The sequence below is a fragment of the Archocentrus centrarchus genome, chromosome 7 (assembly GCF_007364275.1).
Source record: "Archocentrus centrarchus isolate MPI-CPG fArcCen1 chromosome 7, fArcCen1, whole genome shotgun sequence".
Taxonomy (NCBI): domain Eukaryota; kingdom Metazoa; phylum Chordata; class Actinopteri; order Cichliformes; family Cichlidae; genus Archocentrus; species Archocentrus centrarchus.
The window spans coordinates 17,259,685-17,278,190 of record NC_044352.1 but is presented as its reverse complement, the minus strand read 5'-3'; the positions used below and the strand labels follow the sequence as shown (position 1 = coordinate 17,278,190).

The window sequence follows — 18,506 nt, the reverse complement described above, 5'->3', positions numbered from 1 at the left end:
TGTGTGTGTGTGTGGGGGGGGGGGGGGGGGGGGGGGGGGCGCCGGCGGGGATGCTCGCCCAGGGCGCCAAACAGGCTAGGACCGCCACTGCTCTGACTACATAGTCTCTGCCAAAGCCTTCAAAGCTCACCGCATGGCAGAGCATCACCACACTTATCTGACTGAAGTGGTGGATTTAGGGTGAATCAGACCTTAAGGACATTCCGCACATTCCTCCTTCTCCTCTCTTATGCTGCTTAAGCAGGTCAAGTATTCGCTGGAAAAACCCAAATTGATCCCAAATGAGCGTGACGCTCAGGGATGTTGCTGTGAGAGCTGGTGTTGGAATGAAGAGGCTCCACCCCTCGACCCGGACCATGTGGTTCCCATCGGTCCTGTTGCTGTGTTTTTGAGGGTGGGGGTAGAATACAGCTGCTGGCCCGATGGATCGGACAGGTTTCGGAGTTTCTTTATTTTCAAACCATTAGACTAGCCTGTTTTCAGCCGTGTGACTCTCTATATGGGCAACTCAGTCACAAACAAGAGCTTCAGCTGCTTTTTTTCAGAACTTAAAGTAATTTGGGGATCCGGTCCCAGGGAAGGCTGCTACTGACAGGTGCGCACAGTGCGCAGAGAGGATGGGTAGACGTGAGGCGGACGGCAGAGGCACAATGAACACCAGCGGCCGCTCCGAGCTGGGTTGTCTGCAGGACGCGGCATTCAGCAGCCACCATGGCGGCGAGCAGTCTCCGAAGATGGACAGGCGTCGTGCCTGCAACGCGGAGAAGCGACAGAAAAACAGAGCGGTGGAGGAGGTGGGTCAGGCGTCGGCCGCCGCAGCAGCGCCAATGGAAGTAAAGAAGCACCAGCACAAGCACAACTTAAAGCACCGTTATGAGGTGATGGAGACTTTGGGGAAAGGCACCTACGGCAAAGTGAAGAAAGCGGTAGAGAGAGCGAGCCAGAAGACGGTAAGCCATGCCACGGTCACCATATTTCGTCAAATGACTCTATGTCAGGCTTTACACAGCTGTGTATTTTCTAAACACAGAGTGAAATGGCGTGATGGGAAATGATCAATTATCAGTTTCTGAAATTGATTTGATCTCTTAACCTCATCGGTTGACCCTGCAAAAGCCTATAAAAGCGTGATTTGTTGTCCACGCTTTTACTTTATGACACTTCGCCTGTGTTTGTGTGTTGCACTTGCCACAGTGTTGCTCACTGGTGATTAAATATTAATTTGAAGGTGGAAAGAACTTCGTGGGGGGTGCTCTGTGTGTGGTAGGATATGTGCGAGTGAGCTCATGCATGGATCCTGAACCCACTTCTGGCTTCTGGTGCTGCCAGGCTGAGATGCCTTTGGTCTGACTCACTCAGCAATTGAAGAAAGGGGATAAAATCTCTACAATAGGTCTACTCCAACTAGAGTCTGACACCACCACCACCCCCTTCACCAGAAACACACACACACACACACACACACACACACACACACACACACACACACACACACACACACACACAGGCAGACATAATAACATAGTGTGTTTCTATTTAGCTTTACATTCTAAATATCTAGGTTACAACAGAATGTGGTACCAGATTAGTTTGAATAATCGTGGGTTTATGTCTGGTCAGACCTTAATCCCTCCCTCTGTGCTGTGATCAAAAAGGACGGGGGCCTCATCGGTCTCCAGTTCTCCTGTTTTATTTTAGTAAACAAGCACATAATACATAATAGGGATATATTTTTTTCAGATTGTGTAAGTGAGACTTTCTCAGTTCTTCTGGCTTCTTCCACTGAGACCTCCATCACTGAGAAAGAAAGACATAAGACATGGAGCAAAAGGTGGATAATTGATGTAAGAATATACAGAGAGAGGAAAGAAGCCCTGTAGTGTGTGTGTGTGTGTGTGTGTGTGTGTGTGTGTGTGCGCGCGCGTGCAGGGTGAGTGAGTTTGGTAGGACATGGGGGAAAAGCTGAATTCCTTGGGCCATTAGCCGGCACATGCCGAAGATTCTTTGAAACAAAACAGGCATTATTTTTGGAAACAAGGCTAGCGGGCAATTTTGCGAGTATGGGAAGAGCGGAGAGGAAAGCGGGAAGAAGAGCAGGAAGAGAAGGCACTCTCAGTGATTTTAAATTAAAGAGTTGACTTGAGATGTCAGATGTGTCTGAGTGGGTTTTTTTTTTTTTTGCCTGTGAAGCTACAAGAAAGGAATGTAACTCATGCTCATGAATGCCCAGGATGAAATAAAAGGAAAGATGAATGACCAGTCTTGCTATACAGGCTTACTATTTACACTGACCCCTTAAAGCTGAAACATGGTAGAAAAAGTAATTGAAGCATTGTGCATTTGTGTCTATTTTTTAATCAAATAATGCTGCAGAAAAATTCACTTGTTTCCTTCATGGATTTAATGTATATGCATTTGTGCAATTCCCTGCCATCATATGCAGCACAGTTCTGCAGTTCCTGGTTAAGGAAAGGAACCGCTTAAGGCTCTGTGTAGCTGATCGGAGGTCAGAGGTCTCTCTGGCAGGAAGCCTGTATAATCCTGCTGCTAAATCATTCACAGATGCAGCAGGGACCTTTAGTGATGCTCAGGCACTTGGGATGCATATGTGCGTGTGTGTTTGTGAGAACAGCAGGGTAAGAAGGAAGTGTTGGTGTACATCTGAACCTCCAATGATGACTTCACACACACACATACACACACACACACACTTGCAATAAATCAACAGTAGAGTCAGCAGGGAAAGAAGAAGGGGATGGGAAAACCAGTGTTCAATTTTGTACATCTGAAGTGGCCGTGGTGTCATAATGCAGACTGTACTTCTCACATTTTGTATTGATGTCAAAGAGCGCCTGAGTGGCTCACAGATGCTGCTTTTGTTTCCTTCATGTGTCAAGTAGCCGTTTTAGAGGAAACAATGAGATATTGTTGGTGAGAAGGATACTTTAGAGGTCATACCCCTGCATGATGCATCCGCAGGATATTTGCGTGTACAAGGGTGAGCTCACACAAACACACACAACCACAGCTTCCTCTACTCACAAATGCTCCTTTAAAATCAGCAAAAATTATTAGAACTTAAGTTCCCTTTGCCCTGATGGACAAACCACACCCAGTGTGCATCTATTGTCGGTGCTCTGCTCTGTCATGTGTCGGAGTATTTTTACTCCTAGTTTACATATGTTAATATAATTCATTCCTTTCATCTGTTACACTGCACTACATCATCCCTGCAGCCCAGGTTACAGTCTCCCCTTCTCTTCCTCACACTGCTTTAAGTATTTGGGTCAGAAATGACTCTTCATGAACACGGCAATCCACATGTTAATACCTCCCTAACTTTTGGACATCTGTCCTTCACCTGACGAACACTGAATGTGGCACAGCCTCTTGCCCAACACCCACTGAAATAACTGACACGTCAGCCTGGAGTCTGTGCTGATAAGAGAATATTTTTTTTAAAACGAAACAAGCATTTTTAATTACTGCATAGCTTCCACGTGAGTTTCAGAAGGTCGCTTCAGTCTCAGGGGTTCCCTGGAGTGTGTTTGAGTTGTGTTGCATAACTATCGTGGTTGATGGAGCGTGCGAATCGTGTCTTCCGATTTCTTGTAGGCATTTTTTTCTTCCGGCAGCTGAGAATGCTGGGAGCTCACCCACAGGGACACTGTAGGGCAGACAAGGTTATACAGTGCACGTTTAGTCCCATGTTTAGATGTCATCCTCACAAATGACTCCCAGAGCCCCAGCTACTCTTTATATCCCACATCTCAGATGTCCATCATGTATTTTAGGGAAACTTCGATGCCTGTTTGTCTGCCTGCCTGCATGTATCTTGTCCTTGTAAGGTGCAGTTTCTGTGATACTAATTCTATCCACCCAGATTTAGAGGCTGATTTTAGGATGTATGTTTTATTGCAGTTCTGCGTGTGTGTTCAGGAGCTGGGGGTTGCTTTGGGGTACAGAGAGATTAAGGAAGCAGAGTGTGAACGCTGCAGCTGTCAGCCTTCTGCCTCTGAACGTCCTCACATCACGAGACCTGCTCTCACCATGTGGCCTTTAAACCCATCTAATCATGTCTAATACCTAGACATTTTGTGTGTGTGTGTGTGTGTGTGTGTGTGTGTGTGTGTGTGCGTGCGTGCGTGCGTGCGTGCGTGTGTGTGTGTGTGTGTGTGTGTGTGTGTGTGTGTGCGTGCGTGCGTGTGTGTGTGTGTGTGTGTCAACAGTAAGTATGTACAGTATGTCTTTGTTTCCACGTGTGGCTATGCAAGTGATGCATGAACTGATACATGTTCATTTATCTGTTGTTTTAATGGAAGTAAAGCAGAAAATGGTTTAACTGGTGTGTTCTCTGAGAAATATGGAAATTAAATCTGCCGTCTAAAGTTTTATTGGTTTTTAAAGGTAACTGTCCACACTCAGTCATTAGATTCATCAGATGTTGTTAGACTCGGACACAAACCTTCATGTCTCTGCTTTGTGCCTTCTCTCCCAGGTGGCGATCAAGTCGATCCGCAAGGAGCGCATCACTGACGACCTGGACAGAATTCACATCCAGAGAGAGATTGAAATCACCTCTTCACTCAGGCACCCCAACATCATACGCTTCCACGAGGGTAAGATGGCGCCGACACGCCTTCATGCATAATCACATGATTCCGTAGTCTCGTCTCCAGATAGCATTTAGGCACTGAATATTTTAACTGAAGTCAGTCAAAAGATGTTAAGTCCCACAACACACACAGCAGCATTTACACGAGTGTTGTTCAACAATGCCAGGGGCCTAAAGGATAATGCTGGTAATGCTCACAAATCCCATTTGAAGCCCAAAACCAACAATGACGTGATCCAACTAAGTATTTCCTATGGATCTAAAGAATGATACACAATGGCTTCTTATTCTGTCCCACAAACCTGCACTGTTGTCCAAAAACTAACTTAAAATCATATCAGTGATCCACTAATTTGGGGTGAAATATCACTACCACGAGCACAGGCACTGCCCTGTTGTTCATAAGAACAAGTGAGCGAGGTGTTATATTAGATCCCCACAAGGGAGCAAATAATTAGCTTCACACCTGTCACTGTACTTGAATATATTATTTTGATTGGTAGCTGTTCATCAGGTAAGAATCTTACTTCATTAAATTTGTGCACGTGACAGATGCTCTAAATATTTCTCTCTCTGTAGAGATTTTATTGAAAGCAATAAGCCAAATCTCCAGAATATCAGAAATATTCATTTCATTAAATATTTCCTTTTTTGCGTGTTGACAGTGTTTGAGAGCCGGGATAAGATTGTGATTGTGATGGAGTACGCCAGCAGAGGAGAGCTGTATGATTACATACAGGAGAGGAGGCGACTGCCAGAAACCGAAGCCAGAAGCATCTTCAGACAGATCACATCGGCTGTCCACTACTGCCATAAGGTTTCTACACACCACGCAAACTGCACACATACACTCTGCACATGCGCAACAGGAACAAATGACAAATCAGGAAGGTGCACACAGGCACGTGTGGAATACTTCAGTATTCAATTGTGCATATGCAAATACTGTACCGGTTAAACCGATAAATCCTAATCCTATTACTGCAGAAAAACTTGACTTGAGTTTTCAGATCTCTTTGGGTTAAGAGCGCATTAAGGCTCGATTGTTCTTTGCAGTCACACACTGACACATTTACCAAATACTTTGCTTAAATGAGCCTCCTGCAACATTACTGTAAGCCTCAGCATATGAACAAATACTTCCTTGTTTCTCTGTTTTTATTGTTGTGTACATCAAATCAGGCCAGAAAGCAGGAATTATCGAGGAGTTATTAAATCCTATTCATACAAAAGTGCATTACAATAGAAGTGACGATATATGCCTGACAGTCAGCTGAGCTGGATATGAGAGAAAGGCAGTTGTTTTGCTTTTCTTATTTTGGCAGTTTGGAGTCTGTGTGAATCCCTCACATTAAACTCAGAGATTATCATTCAGCTTCTGCGTCTTTATAGTGTGCAGGGAGGTGGAATTTGTGCTCCTCGTGCCCTTGAATATTGTCCCAAAATAGACATGAATGTTCCAGCATGAATGAATTATTGAATGTGCCTCAGAGGTATGCAGGGCACATGGACAGATTATCAAGGCTTCACAAGAAAAATGGAAATAATCAAGAGTTATTCACTGCTTCTTTTTTTTTTTTTTTTTGTTATTCCTCCAGTCAGTTCACAGACATTTTAAAAGATTGTAAGACAATTAACCACAGCTTTCATATTTTAATCAGCAATGCCTACACACATACACACACACACACACACACACGCACGTGGAGTGCTGTTATATATTGCACACCAAGTATTGTCTAAGGTCACGGGCCATTTCCTCCACATAAGTGCTCAGAAGAGAATGTAATTCATGAAATAAAGTTTGTTTAAGACAAACTGACAAGAATGTTTAGTGTGCCTGTGTCACGTGACTTCTTGGGTGGCCACACATTTCTGTTGTAACATTTTTCTGCTGACCACTTAATCCTGCAATAGACGGTACATATTTTGAGTCTTCCTCGCCAGGCTACACAGGGGGTGCGCTTCTTGCTGGCACACTGGTGCTTAATGCCAGTCAGGAGCTCAAACCCTGATCCAATAAATTAACCTAAAACAAAACACTTTCTCATGCCCGAGGACAATTAAACAGTCTGCTGATCTTCCTCAAGACTCTCCCAGAGCAGGACCTCACATGTGTTTCTCCTCTCTTGCAGAACGGGGTTGTGCATCGAGACCTTAAGCTGGAGAACATCCTCTTAGATCAAGATTTGAATGTAAAGGTAGGATCCCACAAACATACCAGGCACTAACTGAGCCAAAAAGCCCCAAAAGAATAATAGTTACAAATGAGAAATGAATGAGGGTTTCTAAAACAATTTACTTTTGAGAAAAGAATTTCTGCCCTTAGAATTCAATGCATCAAAGGTTCTTATAATCATCTGACCCTTGCTGCTTGGATATTTGTGCCACCTCCAAAATAAAATGCAAACACAGAGCACCTTCAGCACATATGTTGGAGCACTTTCTACCCACAGGAATTTTAATGTGTTGTTGAGCCACGCATACTGAACCTGGAAAAAACACAATGTAAGGGCTTATAAAGGAAGACAGGGAATATTTCTAGCCTTATTTGGTCATTGTTCTCCTTATGTCAGAGCTGTGCATGGCCAGCGGGGAATGCAGGGAATCTAGAAACAATCTTGGGATTCATGCCAGGGTTTATATATGTGTCTGCCCGTCAAAAGAAAACATTACATGCAGACCTCTCTGCAGGCCTCTGTTCGCTGCCAACCACATCACTGGAGGTTCACCGCGCTGGCCCTTCTCGGCATCTGCTGCAGGAAATGACCAGGGCTCCGTGTAATGCGTGTGTCATTATGTCTGCACAATAGCAGCTTAATGGAATGTGTAGAAGGCAGACAGGCGGATATGTTGGGTCATAAGTTCCATATTTGTCTGCAGAGTGTAATTTTCTGTTTGAGTATTTTGAAAACATTTGGTATTTATTCATATTTCAATCATAAGTAAACACGGACGGCAGCTTGTCTTACACAATAATTCACTGTGAAGCTGGCAGAGAGTTCCAAAGAACCATCTCTGGTGGGCAGAGGCAGCTTTCACTGCAGGCTGAACGCACACAAACACAGAGTAGCCCAAATAAATGTGTTAATTGCCACTGGATCTATATACACAGTGACCTGGCTTGCATATACAAAGTCATCTTCTGTAAGTGAGGTCTGTGTTTCCCTGTATCTCTACCACGGAAGTGAAGCTGTCACTGTGAATATTTTTAACACCATGGAGCCTGATAGTGTGCATGTTTATAATCTTCGCAGATAGAGGACAGACACAGTATATCTGTGTATGGCTCTCGTAGCCTCGAGTGAGTGATTATTCCGTTACGTGGGTGTAAGCAGCCTGATGCTTTTGGCCCTCTTCCCTTTCCTCACTCACACTTACTCTGGCAAAAGCTCAGCATACCTGCAGTATTTTGGACTCCTTTAAAAGGAATTGCTTTGAGTTATTGTGTATTTTTTCCACATGACTAAAAGCTTGCCGTACATAGTCACTGAAGAGGAATTCAAATTGTGTGAGGATGAGTGTTAAAGTTTACGTGGTCAGTGTTGCCGGCTATGGAGAGACTGAGCTCTGTTGTTTTGTAATGCGACAGCTGTTAGGTGGTTATGCCGTCTATGACTGAGACTCAGTGTCACATGAACCCTTTTGTTTACTTGGCACAAACATATGAGCGCACAGATACATGTGCTGCATTCATCAAATGTTCCAGGAGCTGTGAAAGCACTGAATAGTGTTAGCACTAGGAAGGAATACAGATAATTATTATCAAAATATGTTAATTTGTCTTCTCTCTTTCTTTGCAGCTGGCTGATTTTGGCCTCTCGAATCATTTCCAGAAGAGCACGCTGCTGCAAACCTACTGTGGCAGTCCGCTCTATGCTGCCCCAGAGATCGTAAAAGGGCTGCCGTACCAGGGGCCAGAGGTTGGTCAACATGCTGTTACTTCCAAACATTATGGATGTGAATTGCTTTAAAATGTTCACAGATTCATGTGGGGGTTTTTTTTACTGCAAGACTGCAGTACTGTTTCTGGTGAGATTGGTGAAATTATATCATCTGGTACTGTTACCACATCTGGCTGATTTTGTTTTAAGAAGCAGTATTCTTGTACATTAGCTGATGCTAATAAGTTGCATTGTGGGTAATGTATGCGCCAGGTGCCGGCAAGAAAAACTTTGTGTCTGTCATGAGCCCAGCGTTGTTATTTATATTAGTGCAATGCTAAATTGGTGGAACAATATGATATTTCGATCTGGATTAGTGTAGCTTTAAACCAGAATATGTCAGTTTTTATTCATCAAACTTTTGAAGTTTTATGAAGCCCAATGCTTTGAAAGAATATTAAAACATGTCTCTTTCATTGTGTGTGTTTTTGTTTCTTAGGTGGACTGCTGGGCACTGGGGGTGTTGCTGTATGCCCTCGTCTACAGCAGCATGCCGTTTGATGGGGCCAGTCACACAAAACTCACAGAACAGATCACCCAAGGTCGCTATCGCAGACCCAACCCTCCCTCGGGTAAATCTTTACAGCATTATTGTTTATATTTTTATTTTAAAATCTTGTGTGCGGTCACTCTTAATAACCGTTGACTCTGTTCCCTTCAGACGCCTGTGCTCTCATTGACTGGTTGCTGACGGTGCGTGTGGATGAGAGGGCCACGATAGAGGACGTGGCTAACCACTGGTGGGTTAACTGGGGCTATGAAGAGAGTGTGTGTGACTGTCCTTCATCTCTGCACCAAGAATGCCCCTCCCCGCTGCTGGCTCGCTACATCGACTGGCAGAATCAGGTTACTGCTACTAGCAATTTGACAGTGGATGCAGAGTGCTTATCGTCAGACTCCTCCGGTCCTCCTCAACACGCTTCCAACCCCTTTTACTTCAGCTTGCCCCTGAAGCAGGACTGCGGGGGAGGAGGAAGGGTACGTGGTGGAATGTCGAGCCTTAGGAAGTCTCGCAAGGAGAATGCAATTCCCCAGAGTGCACAGGGTGCTTCTGCTGGCGTTTGTCTAGCTGTTGCTTCTTCAACTGTGATTTCCTCCACTTCCACATTTGAAAGAAAGAAGCCCAAAGGTATTCTGAAACACCAGAGGAGTTTAGATTCAGTCTTTCACAGCCCTCCGAGGGAAAATTCTGCCTCTCAGCTCTGTAACACCGCTCCACAGCCTTGTCGAACACAAACTCTTGCTCACGTGTATGTTGACGTCCTGTCAACCAGCCTTCCGTCTCCGACGACATTCAGCCAGCCTTCATCCAAAATGCCCAAGAAAGGGATACTAAAGAACTTGTATGGTAGAGAGTCAGGTTATGGTTCATCATCAGACAGAAGGGGCTCAGGTGTAGGAATTATAGAAAATAATGCAGGTGAGTCATGTTCCCACAAACAACAAACATGTCTCCCAGGAGTTCAAGGCAGTCCCACGATGCACGCAGAAGCAGTAAGGAGACGAAAAGGTATTTTGAAACGTAACGGAAAGTTTTCTCGCAGTCTGGATCTTCCTGACAACCACCACTCATCTCCCTCTCCAACTCCTGCCATATTCCCTGAGGCTCTGCAACATCTCCTCCAGACCGCGGGGGATGCTGAGGGCCGTCACAGCCGCCCCTCTAGCGTGGTGAGCGAGGATAGCCTCTTCTCATCCGATTCCTTTGATCTGCTGGATCTTAGCTTCCAGTCACGTCGCAAGATTTTCTCAAGGGGGGTGCAGCACGGCTCTGAGGAGGATTTGGAGCAGCTGAGAGCTGAGGCAGACAGGGATGTTGAAGAATAACAGACAAAAAAGGAAATGCTATAATAGAGAGGGTAAAAGAAACTTCAGTGTGTTGAAAACTGGGTTTAATTGCAGTTCTTCAGTTCAGTTTTCTGCGATAATCGGTGTCTGCCATCTTGAAAAGACTTATTGAACTCTGGAACGGTTGCATCTCAAGTACACAGACTCTCGTGACATTGCACTGCCAATGTAAAGCACCATGTAAACTATAGTGTAGCCTGTTTAACTGTATTCATCTAAACGGGAGCTGATTTGCAGAGATGGGCGCTGACTGCGGCAGAATAGTTTAATGGACTCGGTCTGACCTCACCTGCACAACAAGATCTTGTAGATTTTGCAGATTTTTGTTCACGACTCTCAAAATCTTTGTGTAACTGCTGTAATCTGCTAATGTGCTAATCCACCCATCTTGGATTTACAGTGTCATGTATGAGTAAGTCAAAGGACTTAAGAGTGTTTCCATCCACCTGCATTTCTGGACATTTTTGTACATATGAAATTTGAGGAGTAAATTCAGAAAAAAGGAGAAAAAAATGACTGTAAATAAAGTAAAATGTTGGTATATTGATAGCAGTGAAATGAGGCAGTCGAAGCCAGCTGTTACAGAAAAACTGTACATGAGGTATGTTAGCTAAAAGCATACAGGACTGATGGAAAAAAGATCATTTATTAAATTAATTTATGAAACAAATATAAATGTAATTTCAAATTTTCTGCATTGTTTGACAGTGTTACTGTTTTTACTGGTGATCTTTTGCGATATATAATTTGCACCCTGTTGTTCTGCGGTGGTTGCGATAGCACCCAGCTATAAATTTAACATCATCAGCTACGTATCTTGAAGTGAACATCTTCACGCATTAACATTTGCATATGAAAATAGATATGCATATAAATTTGCTTTGCGCTTGATGATTTTCTGAAATTTGTTAGTTTGTGCAGTGTTTGGATGGAAACTAGACTGTAGCAGCCTCTGTATAAATTCTGCTGAATTGAACTTTGGGATACTTTGTGACAGCACTTTACATCGCTTTATAAGCCTTATATAAACATTAATACATGGTTATAGCACACTAAAATGTAGCAGATACTGTATCAGGACATTTTAAGTGTTCGGTATTAACCTATATTATTTGTCAACAATTATAATTTCTCATCTGAGGATAAATTTTGTTTTTATTCATTTATTTACCATCCTGCTAATATTTATACACTGTGGGCTCCCACAAGAGGGGCTGTAGTTGTTGACAGATACATCATATTGGTTACAAACCATTCATTAAATGTTTATGTTCCACTTATCTAAAATGCTAAATCTGGGAAGCTTAAGTATTGCCAATGTCACTATTTGTTTTTGAGTATATTTATACCACACAGTGTTGCACTGTGCACAGTTTGCTCATTTGCACCAACACACACAGTGTGCATAGCAGGTAGATCACATTGCTTTTTACCGTGACACCACCTGTGCTGCTCTGGATGTTTAAGGTGATGTATGCAGTAGATGTATGCAATTTTAAATCTGTGATTTTCATACTGTGACAAAAAGAATTCTCTTAAACTTTTTTTTTATATTTTTGTTCTTCTGGGCAAAATAAACTATTTGAATCAGAACAGTTTGCACTTATTTTTTTTCTGATGAAAGAATGCAAAGAAGCAGCGACTGTTAAAACACATATTGCATCTAGAAAAACTGCATTGATACGGTTTGAGTAGCTGGCTTGATTACCTCTCTGAACATGACATGATAGAGAATGTTTCTCATGGAAGACAAAAATCTATCCATTTAGTTACATTTATTTTTTCTGTATTTCTGTCTTCATAAACTCAGCTCTCGTTGGACTACAGCTCTTTTTCACAGTAGTTAATGTACTTAAGTTAAATGCAAGAGCAAAAGGAAAACATTCAGCACAAGCGGTCATGTAATGCTTTATTGAAACATTTAATAAACTCAGTTTACCTGAGTTAGTTTTCTTTTTCAACCGTGCAGAACCATAGATTTGAAAAAGCAGCAATGAGTCTCAGAGGTTTCATTTAACAGTTTCTAAGCTCTGTGTTTTGAAAGCCTCTGCAGTGAATAAACACTTTATAGCTCAATGTTTGGGGATTTTCATGCTTTTAGGTATATTGGATTATGGACGACATTTAAAAACTTTTCCAACATCTCCAACAAAACAAAACTCACCAGCAGGGCTTGTTTAGATGTGAAGAAGCCTGCCATGGTCTTTGGTAAACATGGAGTCTGCATGCAGGAACACTTAGAGGAGGTTTAAACTCCTTTAAGTGTTCTTCTCATTTTAGGATGTGGTATACAATGTGAATGATTGATTGGAGAAAAACCTGTTCACTTGGACAGTAGAGGAGGAATTCCAGAGCAAAGGCCTGATGGTGACTTTTTAGAACTGTCCTCATTTCCCTTCAGCATCATGGGGGCAATTATGTTACACAAGAACTACCATTTAACTATTTTTGGCTAATGTTTAAACTGCATGCACAGTGAGTAGATGAGTAAATGTGATGCAGCCTTTGTTGTCTCCACCCAGACTTCAGTATTCTGCATCACTGCTTAAGATCGAAAACAATCAGAGCTTAAAGTATCTCAAGAACATTTTTAACCAACAGTATCTTTAAATCATCTAAATATCCATCCATTTTTCTCCTGTTTATCCAATGTAGGGTCACTGGAGCCTCTAGCTTAGGAATGCCAATTAACTTAACATGCATGTATTAGGAGTTTAGGAGCCGGGACACAGAGAGAAAGTCAACACAGGCATGGAGAGACCATGCAAAATGCAGACAGAAGTGCACCAACTGGTTGGTGGATTCAAACCTGGGCTGTTTTTGCTGTGAGGCAACAGTGCTAACCACTGTACTGCCATGGTGCCCATTTACCAATTATTTAAAGACACTTATGAGTCCAAATTATAATCTATGTCCCAAAGCACACTCATACAGTACAGGATATTTTTTTTTCAAATTTGCTAATGGGGAAAGACAACCAGCTCACAGTTCTTTGTGATAGTTTTCTTACAGTTGAAGACAAAGCAACACTAGCCGCTATTGGTTCACCTGTCATGTGGACATGTCCGCTCACTGTCTGTTCAGAATTTTGAGCATTTTTGCTCATTGAAAGACATGGTTTTAGAGAATTATATGAATAATAGTTTACAGGGCTTCGATCAAAGAAATGTGGGAAACAGTTGTGAAAAGTAACTAAAGTAACTAAATGTACATTCATGTGAAGAGAAAAGCACATTCTGTCTTTTTATTGGTCATTTTTGCACAAGCAAGCATTTGATAGAGGAAGGTGATGTACTTAAATAACACTACAGGGAAAATGTGCTTTTTTTAAAGAAAAAATTGATAGATATAATAACTGTCTGTGGTAAATGAGCACAATCTTGGCCTCACAAGCTTGTTAGCAGAAATAACTTCTTGCAGATGGAAAACAGTCTGATGAAAATTCTCAGGCAAAATTTGTTCAGTTGCAGGATGTTTTGAGGTTTCCTTCCATTACACCTTTGAAAAGCTCAACATCTCATGGGATTCAAATCTGGGATTTTTTGTTCTTAAAGCACACCACACAGCAACTCTCTATTTCTTCTTATTGACTTATTCCATGGTGGGTTCAATAACAATGAAAGGTCAGTTTTCTAGTTTCACCTTAACTTTCAGACTGAATTCCTGACATTATGTTAAAGCACTGTTTTATTTAATGGATTGATTCCATGCACCTGATATTTTTTATTTAATTTTTTATTTAAACATTTTATGTGTTATTTGTGTGTGTATTCATAGGCACCATATGATGATTACATGTTTGCTTGTGCAAAGATGTTTTTGGTGTTTTGTAACACACAGTGAGTTCATGAAGAATAACGATTATCAAACAGCCAAGTTTAAAAATAGAAACAGCTGTTTTAGCTTGTGTTGTTGCCTAATCTGGATATTTTGTAATATTTCAGATGTCTTTGAGTTAACACAATTGTTGCAAAATTATACACTATTTAAACAAATATATTTTCTAAACATAATCATCTTACTGCTAGTCTGCTAGTTTTGATAGTTTGAATACCTCTTCTTATCCCATACCTGTCTTGATCAGTAAGCTGTATAATACCAGTAACTATCTTCTTAACCTTGGTCCTCAAGTCACTAAAAAACTTGGCTTCAACACTCAGAGGAGGATCACATTAGACTATTGTCAGCTTAAAGCATTTTAAAATGTGTGTGGGCTTCCTGTCAGTCACATTGGTGATTTCATTAAACCACATGGACTTAATAGTAAAGGACTTTAAATATTTTTAAGAACTCCAAATATTTGCAATACTTACTGAGTAGAAGGGGTTCAGTATTAAGTATTGCAGGCCAAGAGGCTTTTCTTCCTGTTCCCTCACGTGTGGATAAAAGTACTGCTGAGTGAACAAAAGCAGGCTGCTTACTGGGCCTCACGCAGCTGGTGAATGGTAGCATGACTGCGGAGAAATCCCCTGTTATCCAAATGCTGTGGCTTGATTTTGCTTTAGAAAACAGACTGAAAGAAATACAGGAGGAAGCAATCAAAGCCACCAACAACAATGACCTATTTATCACAAAAGAACAAAAGAACCACAGATATATTTTACATGATGTCCTCAATGCAGAGTTGTAAATTATTTTTCATTAGCTTCAGCGTGTGTGTGTGTGTGTGTGTGTGTGTGTGTGTGTGTGTGTGTGTGTGTGTGTGTGTGTGTGTGTGTGTGTGTGTGCGTATGTTTATAATACCTTGTGGGGACAATTTTTCTGACATATACTACGTTGTGGGGACCAATTGCTCCTTGTGGGGACTGGAACCTTGTCCCCACAAGGGGAAACCCTGTTTTTGGGTCAGGGGTCAGAGTTAGGGCTACGGTATGAATTGAGTTTAGGTTAGGGTTAGGGTTAGGTATGTGATGGTTAGGGTTAGGAAAAGGGTAAAGGTAAGGTTTAGGCTGTAGAAATGAATGGAAGTCAATGGAAATTCCCCACAAAGATAGCAAAACACACTTGTGTGTGTGTGTGTGTGTGTGTGTGTGTGTGTGTGTGTGTGTGTGTGTGTGTGTGTGTGTGTGTGTGTGTGTGTGTGTGAGATTTATGTATATGAATTTTTGTATATATGCATATTTATTTTATTTATTCCTTGTTTACACCTGCATTTTTCTTTCTATGCATTCTTACTTTTGGATATATATCCTAAAATTGTGTGATAAATTTATCATTATAGGTGTAAGACATTGCTTACATTAATGAAAAGGCAGTTTAGCCCAGAGAATTAAGCAATGTTGCCATCTTGTGGCCCAAAGTACACAATGGCGAAGGCAAAACCTGGATTTACAGTGAAGGTTTCAGTTTCTGTACATTTGAAAATTTGTGGGAATAAAGCAGATAAAAACATTTATGAGGATTTTGAGGCTTCAAGTACAGAGTATGACACAGCAGCTGTCCTGTAAGCTGATAGAATTGGCATAGCCACAGCTTTACATGCGTCATTTCTAGTCAAATAAAGTGAATTCTTGTATAGGACAAAGTACACAATCTGCAGTACATGTACATAATACAACATTACAGTTTACAGCTTTGTTCATATGTTAACATGCAGCTGATCTTTTCATTCAGTGACCTACATAAACACAGTTTCTTCCATTTTTTTTTCTTCAATTTCATATTCACTGTTATTATATACATTTCTTTTTGGTTTTTTTATGGAATATTGTCCAGAGTTGTCTTTATATAGTGTCCTCACATATAAGAGATTTTCAGCACTTCTGTTTAAACAGGTGCTGCCTGGAAAGAGCATCTAGAAACCTCAGCTGTCTCTCTAATTCACCAGAAGGAAAATCTCATTTTCAGTTCTCATATTCTTATGTGATATAGCTGCCCTTTAATATTTATTTATCTGTGTCTGGGATACAGATAACAGAAGTCATTGTTATCTTGCTTGTACAAGTTTTACAAGTTTACATGGTAACATCACTTGTTACAATTTTCCAAAGGAGCAGACAGCACCTGGATAGCTTTTTTGCTATCTATTGTTATTCATGGGCATTAAAAATTTTGGAACAAAACATGTTGGAATGGGTGAAACACTATAACTTACCACTGGCAATTCCATAGATGTAAATGTAATATTTATGTGTGATGTGAGCTGTCAGATGCCCCCTTCCCTTTCAGCCTGCATGCTCTATTTACCCCCCTCATATCTTGGAAAATATTCTATAAAATCATCTATAAATTGATTCTATAATGTTGTACTGTGAATAATCATTGTTTACAGTATATTATTGGTATTAAATAGTAGCATTAAAGTTATTTTTGGTGGACATCCCTTTTAGTAATTAGGACTAGCCAATCCAGTTCAAGTAGCCATACTTACTATTCTGACCTCACTATGGATTTCCATTTTCAAAGCTGGACAGCTTTGAAAACGCTTACTTTAAAAGTAACTTGGTACATTAAAGATTAGTGCCATTAAAAAATAATCCATTATTCCAAACACAACATTACCTGCTTCAATAAATGGTCAGTATTGCTAGAGTTATATTTGCTGTACCAAAAGTTAACACCCCTTCACAATTAGCTTGTACATGTTGGTTATATTGCAGCATACTCTGCATCATTGTCCTCACCAGCAATGATATGGGACTGTACTTAGTACTCAGGTGCTCCCTCAAAGAATAGACTTCTAAAGGTTCTTCTTAGACTTCTTCTAAAGGTTAATAGCAGTTCATAACAAAAGAGAACATAACAAAAGGCAACAACATCCAAAGAGTGATGCAATTATCTGAGGCAGGTGCAACAGGGACGCTGTAAGGAGACAATGAAAACCACAACCATGGATTCACAGAGACAGAATACACAAGGGAAGAGAGCAGACACAACAGGGCAAAGGAGGATCATAAAATCCACTGTACAAATGCATCTAAATATAGGCAAGAAAGCTGAATGTACTAGGCTGCCACACCTTGATATCATTCTACTGCAGACTGAAATTCAAGGCCATGGCCAAGTTACACGATTACACCATTTATACTATGTCATTTTAGGGTGTTAAATGGTAATTACTGCATGTGATTATGTGTGAAAATGTTTGATCTTACAGCTAAAAGTCTTCAATAAAACTGAAATGTAATTAATAAAAATATTTGGGTAACTTGGTCGTATAATGTTTCCATCCATCCATCCATTCGCTTCCGCACATCCTGTTAAGGGTCGCGGGGGGGCTGGAGCCTATCCCAGCTGTCATAGGGCGAGAGGAGGGGTACACCCTGAACAGGTCGCCAGCCTGTTGCAGGGCCAACAACTTGACATAATCTTCCATTTTTTAAGTTTATTTATTTTTGCCTTAAATCAGATAGTTGCTTTAATAACTATTATTTTTCATAGCCAGGGTGGTAAAAAATAAATAAATTCTGAACAAAACCTATTTGAATAGACAAAATCAGAATAAAATGTTCATCCATGCTTGAAGTATATGGACTAAGAGCCCTGACTTGAGTTGCTGAATACATTTCTCAGCTCCTGCTTCCTCCATAGCAGTAAATGCAACATTTGTGTATGATGTGAGACCTCAGGTTGCCTATTGCCATATGAGTTGTATCAAGGTACTTTAAAAAGTGTTGTTACAAGATTGTTACCAAAAATAATCCATAAGGCTACATCAAAGTGTTACATACTAAAATAAGTATCCTAACCTGAGTTTTATTGTACCAAACATATACATCCCTTTGCAATTAAAATTTGCCATTTGATTATATTGTAGTATATTCTGCACCATTCTCCTACTTAACAGGCCTCACCAGCAATGATGAGAAGCTGTGCTTAGCCCTCATTTACTTCTTCAAAGAACAGATGTACATTAGCAATGGGTAGCAGCAATTTATTGCAATACCTGAAGCGGGAGGACAAGGAGATTAGTGGATTGCACAACAATGATGGAGGCTGATGGCTGAGCAGGTTGAGACTAGATGAAGGCTGGAGAGGCTGGCAAGCCGGAGGTTTAGAGGAGCAGGGAGTAGGAATTAACAGCATCTTCTAACAGTGAAAACTGAACTCCACCCATTCGATTTCTGTAATTTAAACATAAAAATATAAAAGGCCTTTGT

At 41.2% G+C, this 18,506-nt stretch overlaps 1 protein-coding gene across 1 annotated transcript; it reads left to right on the top strand.

Annotated features, from left to right (window-relative positions):
- The first annotated feature begins 404 nt into the window (after window positions 1–404).
- On the top strand, window positions 405–11,970 carry LOC115782483 (NUAK family SNF1-like kinase 1). The gene is made up of 7 exons (XM_030732661.1): window positions 405–950; window positions 4,499–4,619; window positions 5,281–5,432; window positions 6,751–6,816; window positions 8,419–8,538; window positions 8,999–9,131; window positions 9,221–11,970. Exons 1-7 carry the CDS (start codon window positions 618–620, stop codon window positions 10,384–10,386), a joined length of 2,091 nt encoding a protein of 696 aa, XP_030588521.1. The 5' UTR covers window positions 405–617; the 3' UTR covers window positions 10,387–11,970.
- The last annotated feature ends 6,536 nt before the right edge of the window (window positions 11,971–18,506 follow it).

What these genes read in the sequence shown, in the direction of transcription:
- LOC115782483 (XM_030732661.1), top strand. Translation starts at nt 618, where the DNA reads ATGGGTAGACGTGAGGCGGACGGCAGAGGCACAATGAACACCAGCGGC. An exon ending in CTGTCCACTACTGCCATAAG is followed by an intron (nt 5,433 to 6,750) that starts GTTTCTACACAC and finishes CCTCTCTTGCAG; the next exon opens with AACGGGGTTGTGCATCGAGA. An exon ending in ATCAAGATTTGAATGTAAAG is followed by an intron (nt 6,817 to 8,418) that starts GTAGGATCCCAC and finishes CTTTCTTTGCAG; the next exon opens with CTGGCTGATTTTGGCCTCTC.